The sequence below is a fragment of the Hydra viridissima genome, unplaced genomic scaffold, assembly GCF_058129835.1.
Source record: "Hydra viridissima isolate aposymbiotic clone 2 unplaced genomic scaffold, HvirCarnegie_v1 scaffold_10, whole genome shotgun sequence".
In the NCBI taxonomy this organism is placed as follows: domain Eukaryota; kingdom Metazoa; phylum Cnidaria; class Hydrozoa; order Anthoathecata; family Hydridae; genus Hydra; species Hydra viridissima.
Window position 1 is genome coordinate 9,653,031 of NW_028324309.1, and position 20,528 is coordinate 9,673,558.

At 29.1% G+C, this 20,528-nt stretch overlaps 2 protein-coding genes and 1 pseudogene across 4 annotated transcripts; all 3 read left to right on the forward strand.

The window, feature by feature from the left end:
• The first annotated feature begins 177 nt into the window (after window positions 1–177).
• LOC149883056 (uncharacterized) lies at window positions 178–2,015 on the forward strand. Its single transcript, XM_090101004.1, has 3 exons — window positions 178–511; window positions 729–915; window positions 1,139–2,015. Exons 1-3 carry the CDS (start codon window positions 178–180, stop codon window positions 2,013–2,015), a joined length of 1,398 nt encoding a protein of 465 aa, XP_089957130.1.
• Window positions 2,016–6,462: 4,447 nt separating this feature from the next.
• LOC149883057 (uncharacterized) lies at window positions 6,463–9,836 on the forward strand (annotated as a pseudogene). The gene is made up of 2 exons (XR_016456662.1): window positions 6,463–8,329; window positions 8,736–9,836. The product of XR_016456662.1 is annotated as an uncharacterized LOC149883057 (transcript).
• A 1,582-nt stretch (window positions 9,837–11,418) lies between these two features.
• LOC145182200 (kelch-like protein 20) lies at window positions 11,419–19,874 on the forward strand. Of its 2 annotated transcripts, XM_090101338.1 has the most exons (6): window positions 11,434–11,923; window positions 13,234–14,303; window positions 14,525–14,752; window positions 14,920–15,035; window positions 19,089–19,268; window positions 19,451–19,874. In XM_090101338.1, the coding sequence occupies exons 2-6, from the start codon at window positions 13,234–13,236 to the stop codon at window positions 19,753–19,755; spliced, it is 1,899 nt and encodes a 632-aa protein (XP_089957464.1). In that variant the 5' UTR covers window positions 11,434–11,923; the 3' UTR covers window positions 19,756–19,874. The 2 variants fall into 2 exon arrangements, 1 of the variants encoding a protein (XP_089957464.1); XR_016456682.1 differs by lacking the exon at window positions 19,451–19,874 and having other exon boundaries at window positions 11,419–11,923; window positions 14,525–14,767; window positions 19,089–19,109.
• The last annotated feature ends 654 nt before the right edge of the window (window positions 19,875–20,528 follow it).

The following is a 20,528-nucleotide window of genomic DNA, read 5'->3' on the forward strand; positions in this document are numbered from 1 at the left end:
TTTCATTGCGAGATGTAACTGCAATTAATTTGAGTCGGGTTATTTTTTTACGTTCTTCGCTTTAACGACACTGAATCTTATGATTAAATCGTTTATTTCCAAATAAACAAAAACTTTTATCTTTCTATTCGAATAACTGAATACGTTGCAGCAAAAAAAAAACTGCTTACTCCCAAGATGTCGAACGAATTTGTTGGGAACAAGAAAAAATATCTTCAACTCCTTGAGTTATATAAGAAAGCAAATTCAACACTTGAAAAACAAAAGCAGTATCAGCACGCACAGGAGTTGTGGAAAATAGTAAAATATGATCAGTCTTTGTATGAAAAGAAAGTAAACGAATTAAAAGTGAAAGAAAAAAAGTCAAAAGGATCAATCATGTCATTCTGGGGAAATGCTTTATCACCGCCTAGCAAAAAGAAAAAAGATATCCATCCAGTGCCGTCTTCGTCAAATAAAATACAAAGTTTTCCGAACGCAACTACGACAGAACCTGAAAGGATTGAACTTAGTAAGCCATTTTTTGCAATAATTTACAAACTTTTTCTCTCGTGATTTTCTATATATTGAATTCAACCGAATCGGTAATTAAACTACATTGTACGACTATATTGCAATTGCATAGTTTTATTCATCATAATTGGACAACTTGACCATTTTCTCTACATCCAATCTCTATAGCTGTCAAGAATTTATAATAGTTTATTTTTGGGCATTTCCTAATTTAGATTTAACATCAAACGAGAAGGAAAGAGCAAATCCGGCGCAAGTTAAAAGTCGGAAGAAAATCTCAGATCTTGAATCACAGCTTTCATCCTTAATAATCTTACGCGATTCTGGTTTGTCTACTGTAACGAGGAAACAATTAGACAATGTGAAAGAAAGCATAAGAAGAGAAAAAACAAACTTGGACAGGTAAATGTTAAGAGATATATCGAATAGAGCTAAGAAGTATAGACAGACGTCTTGGCCATAAAAACCAAACTTTTAAGCAGGCAGTAACTTTCAAAATTTTGTTTTTCAAATTGTCAATAAGAACTTCTAATTGAGGATTTACAAAGTTCGCAGAATCAAGGAAACCTTAAGTATAGAAGGTTTTATTACGGAATCAAAGATTTGTGTAATATTTTGCTTTCAGATTGATTCGTGAATCGGCACGTCAAAGAAAACGGAGACAAAAACTTAAAGTGGGCATCGAAACATTTTTTCAAAACAACCCTGAAGTATCAAGTGCTTTGAAACAGTTTATGCGAAATCATCCTGGACAACCACGGCTCGAAATTGATCAGCCAGAACTTTTATCAACAATCATAAAAATTGTGCAAAGTTCATCAGCAGCAGATGAGCGTCGAAGAACAGAATGTCTTCGCAGTGTCTCCACTTTGGACGATCTTCAGAAAGAGCTGACGAAAATAGGCTTTAACTTGAGTAGAAGTGGTTTGTACCTTCGTCTTTTACCACGACGTGAAAACACTCATGAAGGAAAAAAGCATGTAAAAACAGTTCCTGTGAAGCTACTACGTCCAGAAAATTCACTGCGAAAAAGAAACGATGAAAGAATGTTTGCCAAATCTTTTATTGATGACATGTTTGAAGTTTGCAAATTGTTTGGACCAAAAGCTGTGCTTTTCATGTCCAATGATGATAAAGCCAGGGTACCGTTGGGTCTTACTGCTGCAAGCCTTCAAGCGCCGTTGCTGATGCATATGGAATACAAGGTCAAACTTATGGATCATGACTTTGTCGTTGGCCCACAGCACAAGTTAATCCCATCGGTGAATTGCATATGCGAAGTTAACAATAATGGAAATGTATCCAACAGTGGAGACACTTTCATACGCATAAGAAGTGGGAAACACTATACATCGAATGCTTTTACACATGCTTTTGATGTTAGGGAGCTAATCAAGATGGTTAGACGTAAACCAATTATGTTAATGGAGACTGATGGAGCTCAAGATGAGGCACCACGCTTCCCTAAAACGTTAGCAACTGCTGTTGATCTTTTCCGCTAGCTGGATTTAGATGTCTTGCTTCACGGTGTGAATGCAGCTGGGCTTTCAGCCTTCAACCCCATTGAAAGAAGAATGGCACCTCTTTCTCGTGATTTGGCTAAAATAGTTCTTCCCCATGATTATTTTAGCAATCACCTTGGTTCTTTTGGGAAGACAATCAACCAAGAACTGGAGGTAGAAAATTTCCAAAAAGCGGCTGATGTTTTATCCCAAGTTTGGGAGAAAACCGTCATCGACGGTTACCTTGTTAATTGTCGGGCAGTACCAGTTGGAAAAGCATATAAATCGCCGAATCCTGATCCTGTTTGGGTAGAGAAACATTGCCAGCAATCGCGATACTGTCTACAAGTTGTGAAATGCCTGGACAAGTTATGTTGTTCATCGTTTGAAACAAATGGGCTGAAAACCATCCCCCAACGTTTCATTCCATTTCCGACCATCTACGAGTACTGCGAGAATGGTTACAAAGCGATGGAACCGTCTCGATATTTTAAAAACATATCAAACTATTCAAACTTTGCACCTCTGACGCATAGGCTTTTGCTACAAGATATACCTGCAGAAGGCTTAAAGTACAAAATTATACCATTTGATCTGTATTGTCCTTCGTTGGAAAAAAAGCTTTTAAACGGAACTTGTGTCAAATGCAATAAATACTGGCCGAGCGAGGCAGCAATTAAACGGCACAAGAAAGCACATAAAAAACAAAAAATAAAGAATGATATGGAGAGTGATTTAAGTGAAAGTGAAGAAGTCAGTAAGGAGATTACTAATGAAAGATTAGAAGCAGAGTTCATGCCTGTTTTCCATAACATTTTCAATTTATTTAAGTCACCATTTGTGGAAATATAAATAGCTAAATTGATCTTTTTTGCATTAAATGATTTGAAAACTTTTTTTTTTTTGGGTGGGGGGGAGATCATACTTTTTTAATAAATAACGCGTACGTACGCAGAGGGGGAGGGGGAATTAAGGCGTACAAGTGCGTACAAGGGGGGAGGGGGGGGGGTCCAAAAGCATTGGTTTTACTGCGTACGTACTTTATGGACGTCCCCTAACATCACAAGCACAAAATCAAACTATCAATATTATTCCTAGAGAACTTTCTTTAAAACAATTGTGGAAACAAGTTAATTAGGAGATTAGAGGGTTTTTTAACTAAATAGATGAACCTATATATACAAATAGGTATATGATCATTATATGTATATTTTTATTCTGTTTTTACCTATGACATGGTGTCGGCACATCCATAAGTTATTATATATCAAAGTATATTAAATACAATTGTCCCTTGAGTTCAAATATTTAGGCCTTAGCTTATTTTTAATTTACTGTTTAAGCTACCAGCAGTGGAGCAAGGAATTTCTGCAGTGCATATAACATGTGATTTTACTGATTAGACCTACCAGACCTGTAGTTTACGGGGCAACAACTAGTGTATGTGTATATGTGTATATGTGTATTAGGGTTCTGTTTGTTATATTCAATATAAAATGCCCCTTCCAAGAGATCAGCATTCGATTTAATCGGATTGATTTGAAATAAAAAAGATGGTCATTTTAATAACAATAATAAATAACTAACTTTTTTAGTTAAGTTATTTACATATTACAAATAAACTAGAGATGTAATAAGTTTATTAAAAAAATCTAGAGATGTTTCAATTTTAATGCTATAAGTTATTAAAAATAAACTAGAGATGTTAAAAGTTTGTTTTAATGAACTTGGAGTGTCTATGGATTTACAAATTAAAAACAAACTTGTTGATAAACTTTTCTTGTCATATATTTAAAATATTTATTTTACAACTTTTTGTAATACATGGCTGCTTTGTCTTATAAACATTTTCATTTAAAATCAGCTTAATATTAATATATTAAGTTGATTTTAAAGTTTTAAAATATATATATATATATATATATATATATATATATATATATATATATATATATATATATAAATATGTATATATAATATATAAATTATATATATTTTTTATATATTTAAAGTTCACAAACTATTGATTCATTAACGCTTGTAATGAAGTATCAACAACAAAATAATCTGCAGTGTATCTTTGAATGTAAAAGCTTAATCTTATATATTGTGTGATGTGTGAGTATCCAAATTGAATTGGAGTGTTTTCAGTTATTATAATCTCTGCGCTACCATTAAATGCTAAGCGTTTATTTTGCTTTCCTTCCTGATTAACTTTGTGAAACATCCTTTTTGCTAAAAAATTTGTTCCATCAAATCGACAAGGATCAAAAACTTTTTTAGCTGCTTCTATGGTTGTTATTTTCATTAGGAGTTTTTTTTTTTTTTTTGTTATTGTGTGTCTGTAGCATGCTACAAGCACAACCATACGCTTTCATCAGAGTTACTATATTTTTCATAACTCCCCATGGAATAAACAATGAAACTGAAGGAGCTAAACCAGTCGTCTTTCCTTTTGCTAGTTTAAGAAGAAATGCTTTACCGATTTCTTTTAGGTAGCCATCTATCATTGGACCAGCCAATACCAGATGGCAACCTACATTTCTCTCAACAATATCATTCATTTCATCTCCACCAAAAGATTTTTTACTATGAATACCATTAATTATTTCTTTAGTCCATTTGGGTTGGCATGTTCCAACCCTCAGTTCTTATTCAACCCAAAAATTATTACCTCGCTCTATGGACATATTTGAATGCTTAAGACTCCTTAAAACTTGAACGCTTAAAACAGATACATGTTTTTTTTTTATAAGCATAACGCTTATAAGCATATAGAGGCTCAGATTTGGAAAAAAAATAAGCATATGTTAGCATATTCCTGAGCCTCGATGAACTATTTTAAAAATTTAAATTTTATTTAATTAAAAACTTGAAATAAATATATTTCTAAATTTAAACCAACAAAAACAACAAAAATCAAAGTTTATGTTTTGCAATGCTACGACTTTATGAAGTAATGAAGTCATTGTGTTGCAAAACCTAAACCTCAATACTTAAACATAAAAACATAAAGTTTAAGAGTCGCTCTGAAGTGTTTTATTTCTCTCTTTTTTTTTCTCTCTCTCACTTTTAATGTGTAGTTTATTTAACACCATATTTAAAATGTTTATTTTATTTCTAAGTTCTCTCTTTGATTTCATTGATAACATTTGTATATAGTATATATGTTTTATTTTTTATTATTATACTATAACATTAATTCAGCTACATTAAAACCAAGGCAAATACAGAGCTTAAGTTAATTTTTTATTTTTCTTATACCCATTAACCTTTAGTAACGCGCACACTTTAAAAAAGTATTGAAATAAGCATATTTTATTAGAAATATGCTTAAGCTTAAGCATATTTTTGAGCCTCTTTTAACTTTTTGCTTAAGCATACCCGAGCCTGTTTCAAAAATTTCATATGCTTATAAAAAAAACAACATGTAGAGTAAATGTGTTTTCGTTACATCCGCATAATAAATAATTTTTTAAAATCTCATAGGGTAAACTGACCTATATCTGACCGCGTCCTAATTCTGGCCGATTTTCAGAAGCTTAAAATGCTTTAATGTAATAGTCTATTGGTCTGTTATGAAATAAGATATGATATTTTAAGTTTGTAATTTTTAAATGTGCAGTTAAGAAAATATATAGATATGCTGATGCTTTGAAAACATGCTGGAAATATTTGATTAATTTCTTGCGTCCGTAAACTCGATGTTTGATATTTTCAAAGTTTTGATAATTACATTCAAACATTAAATCGCTTGAATTGAAAGTAATATTAAAATGTAATGTTACTAAAGCTGTATATGTAATTTTGCTAGTTTTGAATAATGGGTATAAATTCTATTTATATGTGAATAAATTGTAATATATTTTCTACCGAATGTCCTATATCTGGCCAAAGATTACTCCTAATTCTGGCCATAAATAAGTTTGGGTTTACGATTCTTTTAAATTATAAAACATCTATAGCTTTCAAAATGACACACTTTTATAGATATGTGTGTATGTTTGTTTGTGTAATTTTGAAAACTATGTTATTTAATGTGTATTAGTGATCATGAATATAGTTATGCAATTATTATGTGTTATATGTACATGTGTCAGTTTGTATAGACACAAATGTATATATACTGCATTGTATTATGTATATAGCCTATGTAATGTTTAAGAATAATCCAAACTTAACTTTGTATTCTTTATAAATATAGTATTATTTATAACTATAAATTTTATTTTAAGTAGATTAATAACATATTTTTATAACATTACATTACAAATACCATTTTGTAAATAAAGTTCTATATATAGGCCTTGATACATGACCATGGTCTTGATTAAATGCTTTTTTGCATAATAATATTTTAATTGGGTTGTATAGTAATGAATGTTATGGATATGCATCTACATATATTATGGCTATGTGCACTTATATGCAAGAACATTTGTTAAATATTAATAACTGTCTTATAGTTTAATATTTATGTTTTTTATAGAACTCTGAAATTTCTTATTAGAATGGAAAAAATTAAGAAAGTTAAAATAAGAAAAAGTTTACAAGTTTCTAAAAAAAATGAAGAACTGTATAGAAGTAAACGTGGAAAACACTGTTTATGGAGTGATGGAGCTATGATATCAGCTATTGAAGCTGTAAAAAATGGATTTTCACAGCGTGCAGCATGTAAGGCTTCTGGTGTTCCAAGATGTTCTCTGCAGGTTAGACTTTCTGGAAAAACAGAATTAGGAGCCAAGCCTGGTCATCCCACCCTTCTAAATGATGAAGAAAATAAAATAGTTGATTTTGCATGCAATCGTGCAGCATTAGGAATAGGATTTGGTCGATCTCAGTTTCTAAAATATGCTGAAAACTTTGCTGCAAAGCATAATAAATCATTCAAAAATGGAACACCTTCTGAAAAATGGTGGCGTGGGATGTGCAAAAGACACAAACAGATAACTTTATGTCAACCAGAAGTTACAGCTGCTGTTAGACATCAGTGTATGAATGCTTGTAAAGTTTCAACATACTTTTCTATTCTTAAAAATGTATTAATGGAAAATAATTTAATTAGTAAACCACATAATATATGGAATATGGATGAGACTGGAATCCAGTTTGGTTATCGCCCTGGGAAAATAATTGCTAAAAAAGGAGTAAAGCACCTACATAGTTGTACATCAGGTAATCGGGAAACAATCACTGTTATAGCTTGTGTCAATGCAATCGGTAACTCTCTTCCACCACATTTTATAGTAAAAGGAAAAACAAATAGGTCACTCAACAGCTTTCAAATTGAAAATGCACCAGAAGGAAGCACATGGAGTGTTTCTGATAGTGGATGGACTAAGCAGGGATTTGCATTTCTCTGGTTTACCAAAATCATTTCTTCCAAAAATTGGTTCTGACAGACCTCAATTACTTATTTTAGACGGCCATGACTCACACAACTTTGTTGAGTTATTAGATGTAGCTGTGGCAAACAAAATACATATTTTTGAATTACCAGCTCACACTTCTAACTAGCTTCAGCCTTGTGATCAATCAGTATTTGGCCCACTCAAGAAAGCTTACAGAAAAGTATGTGAAAATTTGATTAGTAATTTTCCTGGGACACTAGTTTCAAGAGTAAGTTTTTGTGGATTGATGAAGCAGGCTTGGAACAAATCTGTTACCCAAAATAATATTATATCTGGTTTTCAAGCTTGTGGAATTTATCCATACAATCCAAATATAATTCCACCTGAAGCTTACATGCCTAATTCTTTATACGTAGAACCCAGTTATCAAAATAACGAGAATCTGTTGAAAATTTTAGGCAATCTACATCAATTATCTAATGACCATTGTGAAACAGCAGAATGCAATATTGATCAATTGAATCAATCAATTAAAGCAGATGTTGACTTTTCTATTTCAACATCTTTAGCAACAAAGCGTTCTTTAATATTAAATTTTGACCATACATACACTATTCCTAATTCATCCCCAGTAAAAAATATAGTTACAGATAATATTAAAATTCAGAATGTTGCCATGAACGAAATAGAAATAACAGCTTCAAGTGTTTATCAAAATTTTCCATTTAAAAATCAATCCTTTCCAGGAGATCCAGATTCTGATGTTTTAACATATCCCACTCAAATCATTAAAAAAACGAAAACTGCACTAAAACCTAAGTATTTTTTGCTCACATCTCAAGAAGCACTGGATAACAAACATGAAGAAGTTCAAAAAAAATTAATCAAAGAAAAAAAAAGAGAAGAAAATGTTATGTTAAAGAGAAAAAAACAGGAGGAAAAAAAACATAAAACTTCCAAACTGTAGGAGAAAAAAAATTAACAATATATTATTCTTTTGTTTTTATTTTGTTTTTTTTTTATTTTGTTGTTTTTATTTTAACTTGAATATTGGTGTTCCAGTTTCTTGCTTATGTAATGTTTCTTCTTTCAATTGAATTTTTTTCTGTTTAAAAACATGTAATTCAGAAAAGAAATTATGCCTAAATCTAGCCGATGGCCAGAATTAGGTAAAAAGCGGCCAGAATTAAGTCTCAGCGGTCAGAAATAAGTCTTTTAGCTAGCATCTGAAAAACTGATGCTTAAACACATATCAAGTTTGATTTTGTTAAAAATTTTTCTGAATTATACCCATCTCTAAATATTCCTATTTATGTGTAAATTTATTCATTCATGTAACACTAAAGGAATTTTTACTTTTAAACAATAGGAACGATATGGCCAGATATAGGTCAGTTTACCCAAAATCTTAGCAAGTGGGAGAAAAACAATCAAAAATAACCGCCGTGCGGAAAGCATTGTAGTGCAGAAAAACGAGAACTGATCCGAAAGTTGATATCAGCAGGGAAGTCTTAGAGAGAGGTTGGTCGTTTAGTTGAGTATTCCAATAAAATGATAAGAAATGTCATAAAATGTCAAGAAAAGCTTGAGACACGTGGTCGAAAACGTTCTATTTCAACATTGCTGGCCAATCGCTTAGTCCAACAGGCTAAAAAGGAACCTTTTAAAACAGCTATCGAGCTGAAAAAGGACTTTAACATCGATGCAACAGTACAAACAGTTCGGAGTTGTCTGCGAGTTAATGGATTAAAAGCCTGTAGCCCCAGAAAAAATCCACTTCTAAGTGCCAGACATGTTGTAAAGCGTATTGCGTTTGCTAAAAAAACACTCAAGTTGGCCACTCGAAAAATGGAGGAATGTTTTATGGACAGACGAAAGTAAGTTTGTTCTTTATGGTGGAAAAGGCTCTCGGGCGTATGTCAGAAGACCGCCGAATGCAGAATACAATCCAAAATATACCATCAAAACTATTAAACATGGAGGTTGTCGTATAATGAAATGGGGATGCTTTTCTTATTTCGGAGTAGGGCCCATTCATCACATTACTACTATTATGGACCAACACGTTTATGTTGATATATTGGATAAAGTGATGTTGCCGTATGCAGACTATGAAATGCCGTTGTCCTGGGTGTTCCAAGAAGGCGAAGAATTGGTTTGAGGAGCATAAAGTGAACGTTATGGAGTGGCCAGCACAGTCGCCAGATCTTAACCCAATCGAGAATTTGTGGGCTGACGTAAAGGAGGTGGTTGCTGCTGCCAAATCCACCACGAAGGAGTCACTTTGGAACGTAGTTAAGGAGACATGGAGCAAATTCCGCTTAAGCGATGTCAGGACGATGCCGTTATTGCCAATAAAGGTCACGCTACAAAATACTAATATGTTAAGAAATAACTAATATTTATTGTAATATGTTTAAAACAATCGATTTCATAATATTTCCTTATTTTAAAGTACACATTAAAGCTGTGGTGCTATTATTTTTTTCGCGTTTTATTTGATTTTTTTTGAATTTTTGTTTAATAAATGAATACTATATATTAAAGCTTGTAAATTCTAATTTCAACCAATGAATTGGTTGAAATTAGAATTTGCTTAAAAATTCTAATTTCAACCAATTTTTGGTTGTGGTGCTATTTTATTTTTCGCAGCTGTACTTCAATCTTTAAAGGGAACTGCTACACGGTGTTTAAACAAACCAATTTCGATGGTTTTTTATGATATTTGAAGTCAAATAATCTTTTTTGTTTTATTTTTTATAGACAGATTCTAAACAGCTTTTTTCCCAATCTAATCAAGACTAATTAAAACTATGGTACGTAAAGATAGCGTTTACATTTCTTAGCATAAAATACTCTAGATATTTCCTATAACTTTAGAGGTAACAGCTTTCTTTGACGATTTTGACATCTTTTTTTTTTTTTTTGCCGTGATACACATCCAATTGGAATAGCTAAAGAAGAAGCACCTTTTCAAAGACTTTCTTTCTTAATCCAATACCAAAGTCTCCTTCAATAAACACTTTCATTCACACATGAGCCTTTTGCAGTTTTAAGGCCTTTTATCTCCTGGTTAAAATCAAAAAGTTGTTTAAGGACTTGTTAGACAACACATCATTTCCTGTGGCTTTAAAACCACTAATAAAGATATCTTGAAACCTACTCGTAAAACGTGATAGTAGTGTACTAGCAGATGTTCTTTTGATCCAAGTTTTTAACTCTCCTCTCTGAAATTGTGCTACACCATAATCATTTCAACCTGAGACTATAGAATTTCAAAGTTATGTAATGAACTTGATATTGTTTTCTTGTGTAGCTTGATATTCTTAACATCATGCATACTGTTTTTAAAATTGGGATCTTCAATCCTCAGTTCATGAAAGTAAGTTCTTTTTCTGATTTTTCCCCCTTTTTTCTGTTCATTAAGTACTTTACTATATTTTTCTCATAACTTAGAACAGGGTTTACGCTTATCTTTCGCAGCCCTTTAAATGGTTGTCTGCTTCCAACTGCTCCCTTCTTTTAACTTAAAGATCCACTTTTTTTAAACTTGATGTAAAAAGTCTGGACCATTTTAAAATTTAATTTCAAGAAATTTTGCTTTAGCAGAAAATGGTTTTGAAAGAAATTCGAAACGCTAAGTTATTTATAAAATGTTCTACTCTATTCAAATATTACACTATTTAAATATTACACTATTTCTACTAAAAAAAAAAAAAAAAAAAGTTAAATAAAAAACTTAAATAGTGAAGATATATTTGAGTTTATATATTATCCTGTTTAATAAAAATTCAGCAACAGCCTACTTTGGAATGATTACTTTACACAATGAATTCATTCAAGACCAATAAGAAATATTTACAAATTTAAGTGGTGAGCAACAAGAACAACATAAAAAGTTGTTTCAAATCGAGAGTAATGGAATTGTATGTTTTTGATATCTGTCCAAAGAGTCTGTTCTCTCAAAGTTGATGTGAAATTGTATTAACAGAAACTCGATATGTACGCGTTCATGTTTAGCCTCTTTGGTAGTCTTAAAAGGGTTTCTCTTTTTACGATTGATGGGCTTACAATAAGGCGATCATCAGGCATAAAATCCACTAAATCTTGCAATATTTAAGTACTACCTTCTCATCAAACAATTCAGGACAAAGTTTATTGTTTTTATCTTTAGTTGCCTGTTACCAATTATCTTAAAACTAATTATATATATTTCATAATTTATCAGTGTAAAAGATAGATTTAACCATCCATTTAAAAATCGCTCAAGAGTTCGTAACACCTCACGTAACGATACGCGGTAAAATTTCATAAAACTGAAATGAACATATAAAATTAAAAAAATAAAATTCAATTCCGGTTCTACTGTCGCTTTTTTTTTTTCATTAAATCTTGAAAAAAAGATCCAAGACATTATTTATCAACCAGACGACAGGAAGAGCAATTTCTGATATACTTAGGAAGACAAGGTTGATAAATGATAGTGGTTCTCTCCAGTGTGCTTTGATGCAATCGAGGTTGCCCTGATTATAAACCAAATCTCACATTTTGTGAAAGGTAAGTCTAATGATGATCTCATTGTTAATGAATAATTCCTATAAGTATATTCTTTCGTTATTTAAAAAACAAAATCACCAACAACATCTTATGTAAAAGGGCAGAATAAGTTTGGTTTGTTCAACTAAATACATCGCTAATGATTAGACATGCTACTCCATACTGATTTATTTGTAATTTTAAAACATATTTTAAATTTAGTAGACATTCATGTTAGATCATTTTACCATGTCAAAGTAAAGTAAATCTTAATTATCAAGTGTTTTTCTTGCTGTTCAGGTATTTAAAATGATCAGTGATGGCATGTCATACATAAATAATGGCTGTAAAAGTAGTAACAATAATGATGATGATAATAATAGTAATGATTATGATAATAATAATAATAATAATAACAATAATAATAATAATAATAATAATAATAATAATAATAATAATAATAATAATAATAATAATAATAATAATAATAATAATAATAATAATAATAATAATAATAATAATAATAATAATGATAGTAATAATAATAATAATGATAATAATAATAATAATAATAATAATAATAATAATAATAATAATAATAATAATAATAATAATAATAATAATAATAATAATAATAATAATAATAATAATAATAATAATAATAGTAATAGTAATAATAATAATAGTAATAATAATAATAATAATAATAATAATAATAATAATAATAATAATAATAATAATAATAATAATAATAATAATATTGTTATTACTATTACTATTAGTGTTATAATAATGATAAAAATTTATTAACTAGATCAATGTCTTCTCATAAGTTTAGTGATTTTAATAAAATATTGCTACTTTGTAAGAAAATTATAGTTAAACTTCAATTATTTCTTTTTGTTTTATTACTTATGTGATAGTACATTATTTAATATGTATTATTTAGAATTATAGGTAACAAAACATGTTTTTAATTGTTGTTTGTTTAATAAAAAAGATTATTAATTAAAAATAAGGTCTGAAAGACCTTCAAGTTGTTCAAGCCATACACAAAGGAAAATGAAGAAAGCAATAAAAATAAACCCATTTATATCATCGTAGGCAACAAAGATTTCCTAAACTGCGCAATGTTGCCAGGCCTACCATGTGTTTTTTATTAAACAAAAATCTTGATTTGCCAGCTGCAAACCCTTAAAAAAGCCAATGATGACTGTCACTAATTACATAAGTTTTCATTAAATTGCTATACTTATGAGAAGCACTATATATTTTGTTTTACAACTTTTGTAAAATAGTTAATATTAAAACTTTGATTTTTATAACATCAGATGGATTTATCAGCTACTATAAGTGATGGTATTGAGAATCAATCTTCAGTGCAATTGGAAAGTAATGAATCTTTTGAATCAGTAGTAAGCTGTCAACCAGTGACAATCTTTGACAATAAACAGTATCCACTGGGAGCATCATTTTCTATTCCTCTTCGATTGACACAATCTACTTTAATAAAACCTTGTTTTTTCTATTCTTCTCAAAGCTATCCAAAATCTCTGCTAAAAATGCTAGATAATCTACTTAAGTGCAATGAACTATGTGATATTGTTATAAAAGTTGGATCAAGACAGTTCCGTGCTCATAAAGTTGTATTAGCAGCTTGTTGTTCATATTTTCGTGCAATGTTTACAAGAGAAATGGCTGAGCGTCAACAAGAAGAGGTTTTAATTAAGGATATAGATGAGAAAGCTATGGAGTTATTAATTGATTTTGCATATACTGGTAGTATAAAAATTGATGAAATAAATGTCCAGACAGTTTTACCAGCAGCATGCTTACTCCAGATAATTGAAATACAAGAAGCGTGTTGTGAGTTTTTAAAAAAGCAACTTGACCCAAGTAATTGTATAGGAATTAAATCATTTGCTGATACTCATTCATGTAGAGATCTGCTACTAAGTGCTCATATGTTCACTTTGCGTAATTTTCAAGATGTAATCAATAATGAAGAGTTTTTATTATTGAATGCTGAGCAACTATGTGATATTATTCAAAGTGATGAACTTAACGTTGTATCAGAAGAAGAGGTTTTTAAAGCTGTTTTAAAATGGGTTCATTTTGACTTAGTTGATAGGCGAAGTAAATTAAAAGATGTGTTACAACATGTGCGTTTGCCTGTATTAAATGCAAAATTTTTGGTCAGTGTTGTTAGTGCTGATATGTTAATTAAAAATGATGCAAGTTGCAGAGAATTAGTTGATGAAGCAAAAAATTTTTTATTGCTGCCAGAACAAAGGATGATAATGCAAGGCCCTCGATTTATTTGCAGACAGAAAAACAAACGTGAAGTTTTGTTTGCTGTTGGAGGATGGTGTACAGGAGATGCAATAAACAGTGTAGAAAGGTAAATTGTGATAAAATATATAAATATGCATATTTACACCCTTGTAAAAAAATAATTACAGAGCATTATTATGTATTAACATAATAGTTCAGTAAGTTAAGTAATTATTTTTTTTATGAGAGTAAAAAGCTTATTAAGTCAGGGTTTTGATTCAATGTACAATTTGCTTCTTTAATTCTTGTATACTATTTTTAAACCTGGAATATTTTTTATTTATTCAGGTATGATTCACAAACCCATGAGTGGCATATGATGTGCAGTATGAACAAGCGAAGATGTGGTGTTGGTGTTGCAGTGCTTGATGATTTACTGTATGCTGTTGGTGGGCATGATGGATCTAGTTATTTAAATTCTGTTGAAAGATATGATCCTAAAGTTAACCAGTGGAGTTCAGCTGTTTCACCTACTAGCACATGTAGAACAAGTGTAGGTGTAGCTGTTTTGGACGGGTATACCTTTTAAAAGTAATTTTTTTCTCTCAATATTTATTGCTTCAGTAAATACACTATCAGTTTTTAATGAGACAGTACTTGCACTATCAGTTTTTAATGAGACAGTACTTGCACTATCAGTTTTAATAACTATTTAGTTTCATTCTCTATATTTGCTGTGCTAGGTACTTGTATGCAGTAGGTGGTCAAGATGGTGTGTCTTGTTTAAACATAGTAGAGAGATATGATCCAAAAGCAAATGCATGGTCAAGAATAGCACCTATGAGTTGTCGTCGGCTTGGTAACTTTTTTTTTGTTTGTTTGTATATTGAACAGATTGTTTACAAAACTGTTTTATTTTTTTAAAAGACAATACATCACTGTTACATGTACATAAACAGTTTAATTTTGGAATGTATAAATTCAGAGAGCATATATATTCAGAGAAAATATGAGATCCATTAATATCCTTGAGGGGTCTTAAAATGTTGATAAAGTTATTTCATGGAGTTTCTGTGCTCTCTCACATCTGCAAATTCATGTATTATTTTACAATAATGTAGAGTACTTGCATTTTTACATTTCTAACAATTGCCAGTTTATATAGTCACCACAGTGATCTCATAAATACTACTATCAAAGCAAATTTTTTGAACATGTTTAGTTATTAGTTAAGAGAGGCCCAGCAATATCTTTCTTTTTTTGATTCATTTTTGATATTATTATAAACTTTTTAATTTAAGAGTGCTAAGAAATTTATTGATAAAAGCCATTCTAAAAGAATGATAACCTTGTTGATTCCTAAAATTTCATACTTGTTCAAAATTTTTTATCCAAAAATACACAGAAAAGAACTTCATCAAAAGTCTTTAGCCAAAAACACACAAAGTTAGATAAAAACATGGACAAATTTTAGAAGTTCCACAGGCCTAATTTTCTCATATTTCAGAGGTTCCACAGGCCTAACTTTCTTAAAATTGGGTATTCAAATTATTGCATATAATAAAGAGTTATATTTTGATAAAAGTTAATCAACCTTTTAATTTCTAAAGAAAATGATTTCTTGGAAAATAAAATTCTTAATTCTGCATATTCTCTTAAAAAGTTGAAAAATATTTAAAAATAAAAGAAGCTTTATATATAAACTGAATTAAACATGTAAACATGTAATAAACCAAAAAGCTTTATAATTCTAATTAACTTTATTGTCTTTCTAACTTCTTTTCTTTATTTTCAAGGGGTTTGCTATTTAAAAAACTGTACACACTACCCATAATACACAAACACATTTTAAAAGTTTTAACTAAATGTAAATTTAGTATAATTTCTCTATACTGTAATGGAAATAATGTAGCATTAAAAAATATCAAAAATACTTTTAGTGTAAGAATTACAGTAATTTAAAGTGAATAAAAAATACTGTAATTTAAAGTGAATAAAAAATATAGTTATTTAAAGTGAATAAAAAATACAGTAATTTAAAGTGAATAAAAAAATACTGTAATTTTGAGTGAATAAAAAAATACTGTAATTTAAAGTGTATAAAAAATACTGTAATTTAAAGTGAACAAAAAATTACTGTAATTTAAAGTGAATAAAAAATACTATAATTTAAAGTGAATAAAAAATATAGTTATTTAAAGTGAATAAAAAATACAGTAATTAAAAGTGAATAAAAAAATACTGTAATTTAGAGTGAATAAAAAAATACTGTAATTTAAAGTGAATAAAAAATACAGTTATTTAATGTGAATAAAAAATACAGTAAATAAAAGTGAATAAAAAATACAGTTATTTAAATTGAATAAAAAAATATTGTAATTTAAAGTGAATAAAAAATACTGTAATTTAAAGTGAATAAAAAATATAGTTATTTAAAGTGAATAAAAAATACTGTATTTTAAAGTGAATAAATAAATACTGTAATTTAAAGTGAAAAATTTCATGATATTTCTAATTTAGGATGTTAAGGGGCAGAAAGGTATATTGCACCTTGGTAGAGCTCTTAGTAATTCAGCAACTAAAAAATAGTGAAAAGTCATTAAAAAAGAAAATAAATTGATTATTTGTGATGCTAAAGTGGATCTGTTTATCTCCTGGAATCATTTAAAATATAATTTCACGACAGGTTTGATTAGAGGACATTTAGTACAAGTTAACGTATTGGTAAAAAGTCTTTAAACAACAAAAAAAAAGCTTTTCTGAAGATCATATCTTCTCTTTTGATATAAGTTTAGTTTTTTCATAGCTTCATTTTTCACAACTCTTTTATTACCTGCTAGTTAAAACTTATAAAATTAAGTTTAATAGCTTTATTTGAACATTCTGCATAGTCAAATAAGAAATGAAGAACTGTTTTGTTAATAGATGAATCTAAATTTAAGAATTAGATGCTTAGTAGACCCTGAAATAAAGAATTTGATCCATGCTACATTAAAAAAACAGTAAAATTTGAAGGTGGAAGCATATGGTGTAGGGATGCTTCTTATCATCTGGTGATAGTCCTATTTAGTTGAAGTATGATATTTATATCATACTTCAAGATATTTCTTGAAGTATGATATTTATATCATACTTCAAGAAATATTGCTTTCATATGCTGAAGATATTATGCTGTTGATTAAGGCATATCAGTAGGATAATGATCTTAAGTATACAGCTTCTAAAACTAGTTTCCAACATAATGAAAAAAGACAATTAAATTTGAAAGAAGCACAGTTCCCAGATTTAAATCTAATTGAAAATTTATGGAAAATTGTGAGAGCTGAGGTAGCAAAACAAAAGCCTCGGAATAAAAAAGATCTGTGTTAACTTTTAAAAACATCTTGGTATGCTATAAATTGGGCAACAGCATGTCCAAAAGGTTTATTGGAGTTTAAAAAAGTAAATGACATGCAACATAGTATTTTTTTTTTAACTAGTTTTTTTTAAAAAAGTTATATTTAGATGAGAAGAATCAAAGAAAACTGAAAAATATTTTTAAAAATCTGATGTATAACACTAAGCTGTATATGAAAACAAACAAACAAAAAATCATCATATCAAATATTGTAAATTACTGACAGTAAAATGTATTTTTTCCAAATGTCTTAGTCATGCATTTTTTTGTCATGTATTATCACTAAATATAATCATGTTTAGGTAAATAAAAAAAGTAACTAAAACTTACTTTCTATTTTATCTCTACTTAAGAGAACTACAGCCAGATGATGACAGACATTGTTTTTGAAAGTTAACTCAAGCTAATCTGATTAACGTAAATGATATTTAAAATTTTATTGAAGAGTACACCTGATAAGCAACATTTGGTCATTGTAGAAGTAAAAAATTTCTACTAATGTTTTACTATTATCACTGTCGATAAAACTGTTAGCTAATGTTAATTGCTAACTGTTAATTACTATTAATTAATATGTTCAATATGTGTTTAGGGCTATTCATATTAGTATCCACAGTTTAAAAAGGGTATTTAAACTGAAAAACTTCCTTGCAGTGTTCAAGATTTGGTTGTCTCACATATTCCTTTGAGCTTTAAATGACTCTATATAAATGTGCCTTGTGTGGAGTTCACAATAGATGGAGGTTAATCTAATTAATTAAATAGCTATTCATTCACATCTGTAATATTATTTATTGTTTATTATATAACTGTTTAAATATCTGAATATGTTAGCACAGAATTAATCCTCTTTGAGGCCCTCTAAAACTTTTGTAGATGTTATACAGCTACTGTTAATACATTGTTAAAATAGCTATAAAATTTTGCAACTTTTCTATTTTCCAGATAGATTGCTGCTAAATAGAGTTCTTTTTTGGAATTTGCTAATTTTACCATTCATTTTGAATGAGTCCTTATAACCCTGTGTCTTTAAGTATATTGAGTAGTTATATGTTTTTAATGCAAAGTTTCACAATGTAGTTAGAAATTTTTTCAAATTTAACAAAATCTTATAATAAAAAACACTCCAAATTATTTTTATGTTTTTAAATTTTGTATCTCATGCTATCATTGATCTACAATTAGGCAATTGTACCTGGTGCAAATGATATTAATTACACTATTTCTCTACTTAACTACTTTTTAATCTTAATATTTATTTTCAGTAAAATAATTGCAAAATGTTCACTTGATGTTTAATTAAGACAAGTACTAGTTAAAGAGAATAAAGTTTTAAAAATGCATGCCTTAAAAAGAAATATCAGTACAAATAATATTGTTGTAAAAAGTACTAATAGTATTGCTGTTTTAATAAATAATGCAACCATACCTCAATCAATTAAGGCTAGTTTTTTTTATTAACTGATAGTTATTCATTAAACATAAAACAATCTAGATTATTTTTACATATTATAGGAGTAGCTGTTGCTGTTCTTGATGGGTTCTTATATGCTATAGGTGGTTCTGATGGAACATCACCTTTAGCATCTGTTGAGCGCTTCAATCCATCCACAAATCAATGGGTGTTTGTTCACCAAATGTCAACTAAGCGAAAACATTTGGGTTCTGCTGTTTTTCAAAACTGCATATTTGCTGGTAAAAATTGCATTTTTTGTTAACAAGTATACACAAGTTTTGCATAGTTAAAATTAATAGATTTATTGCCACAGAAGATTTCTATTTTAACAATGATCCTCTGTTTTAATCTGTTCAGCAATTTCAAACTTCAGGTAGTAACACAAAAATCAAACAAAATGCTAAAAAGATACTTTTTTTAGTTGGTGGTCGTGACGATACAACAGAATTAAGCAGTGCTGAAAAATTTGATCCAAAGTCAAATAAATGGACTTCTGTTGTTGCATTAAATTCTCGGCGGAGTGGTGTTGGTCTTGCTGTTATGAATGGATCGTTAATAGCTGTTGGTGGGTTTGATGGCACATCTTATCTAAAATCAATTGAAATTTTTGACCCTGTGATTAATCAATGGAAACTTCAATTAGGTATGAACGATAGAAGATTAGGTGGTGGTGTTGGTGTTGTAACCTTACATCATAGTGATTGGATAAATTCACAAGAATCATAGCATGTATGGAGTTCTGTTTAATTATATAAATTAACAGGAAATGAATTTGTTGTTGTTGAATTATTTATGTAGCTGTGTTTTTTTTTTTGTTTCTTTTTTTAAACGCTTTATTCTCAGCAACAAGGTTTCTCATAAAATACTTAAATTTTACATGTTTAAAAGTCTTTCAATTTCATCCACTGTTAAAATTTTCTCCTATTATGTCAGACATTTTTAATATTATTATTAATATTATGTCAGATATTTTTTTGAATATGTATTTTTAATATTTATATTTAAAAGCATATTGATGCTTCTTTTACTTGTGGTATTGCAGATGTTCATGAAAAATTATGACATGTAGTTTTTTTTTGAGGTCAACCTAAATAACAAATTTTTTCAATTATTTATGGTTGAATTTTGTTAATCTTTATTTGTACAAAATTGTAAAAATGTTTAAAATTATTGTAAAGTATTGTTAAATTTTTTTTTTTTTTTTTTTTTTTTTAATGAAAAGACTTATTTCAATAAAGAAATCTTTTTGCCTGTATTAAAAATCTTTATAACTCACCTTTCCCATTTTTTTACTCTTAAGAATTTTGCAATAATCTTTTATATATTAGTTAGTGATGATAACAGTTATTAATTGATTTATAAATCATACCATAGCTTTTCTATACCATAGTTGAGTAATTTTTATTAAGCTCTTATAACATGAGAAACAATTTTCATCATTTTCATCATTTTTTAATCTTAACTTATATCTGGTGTCACATTCCTTATTTATGACTGTT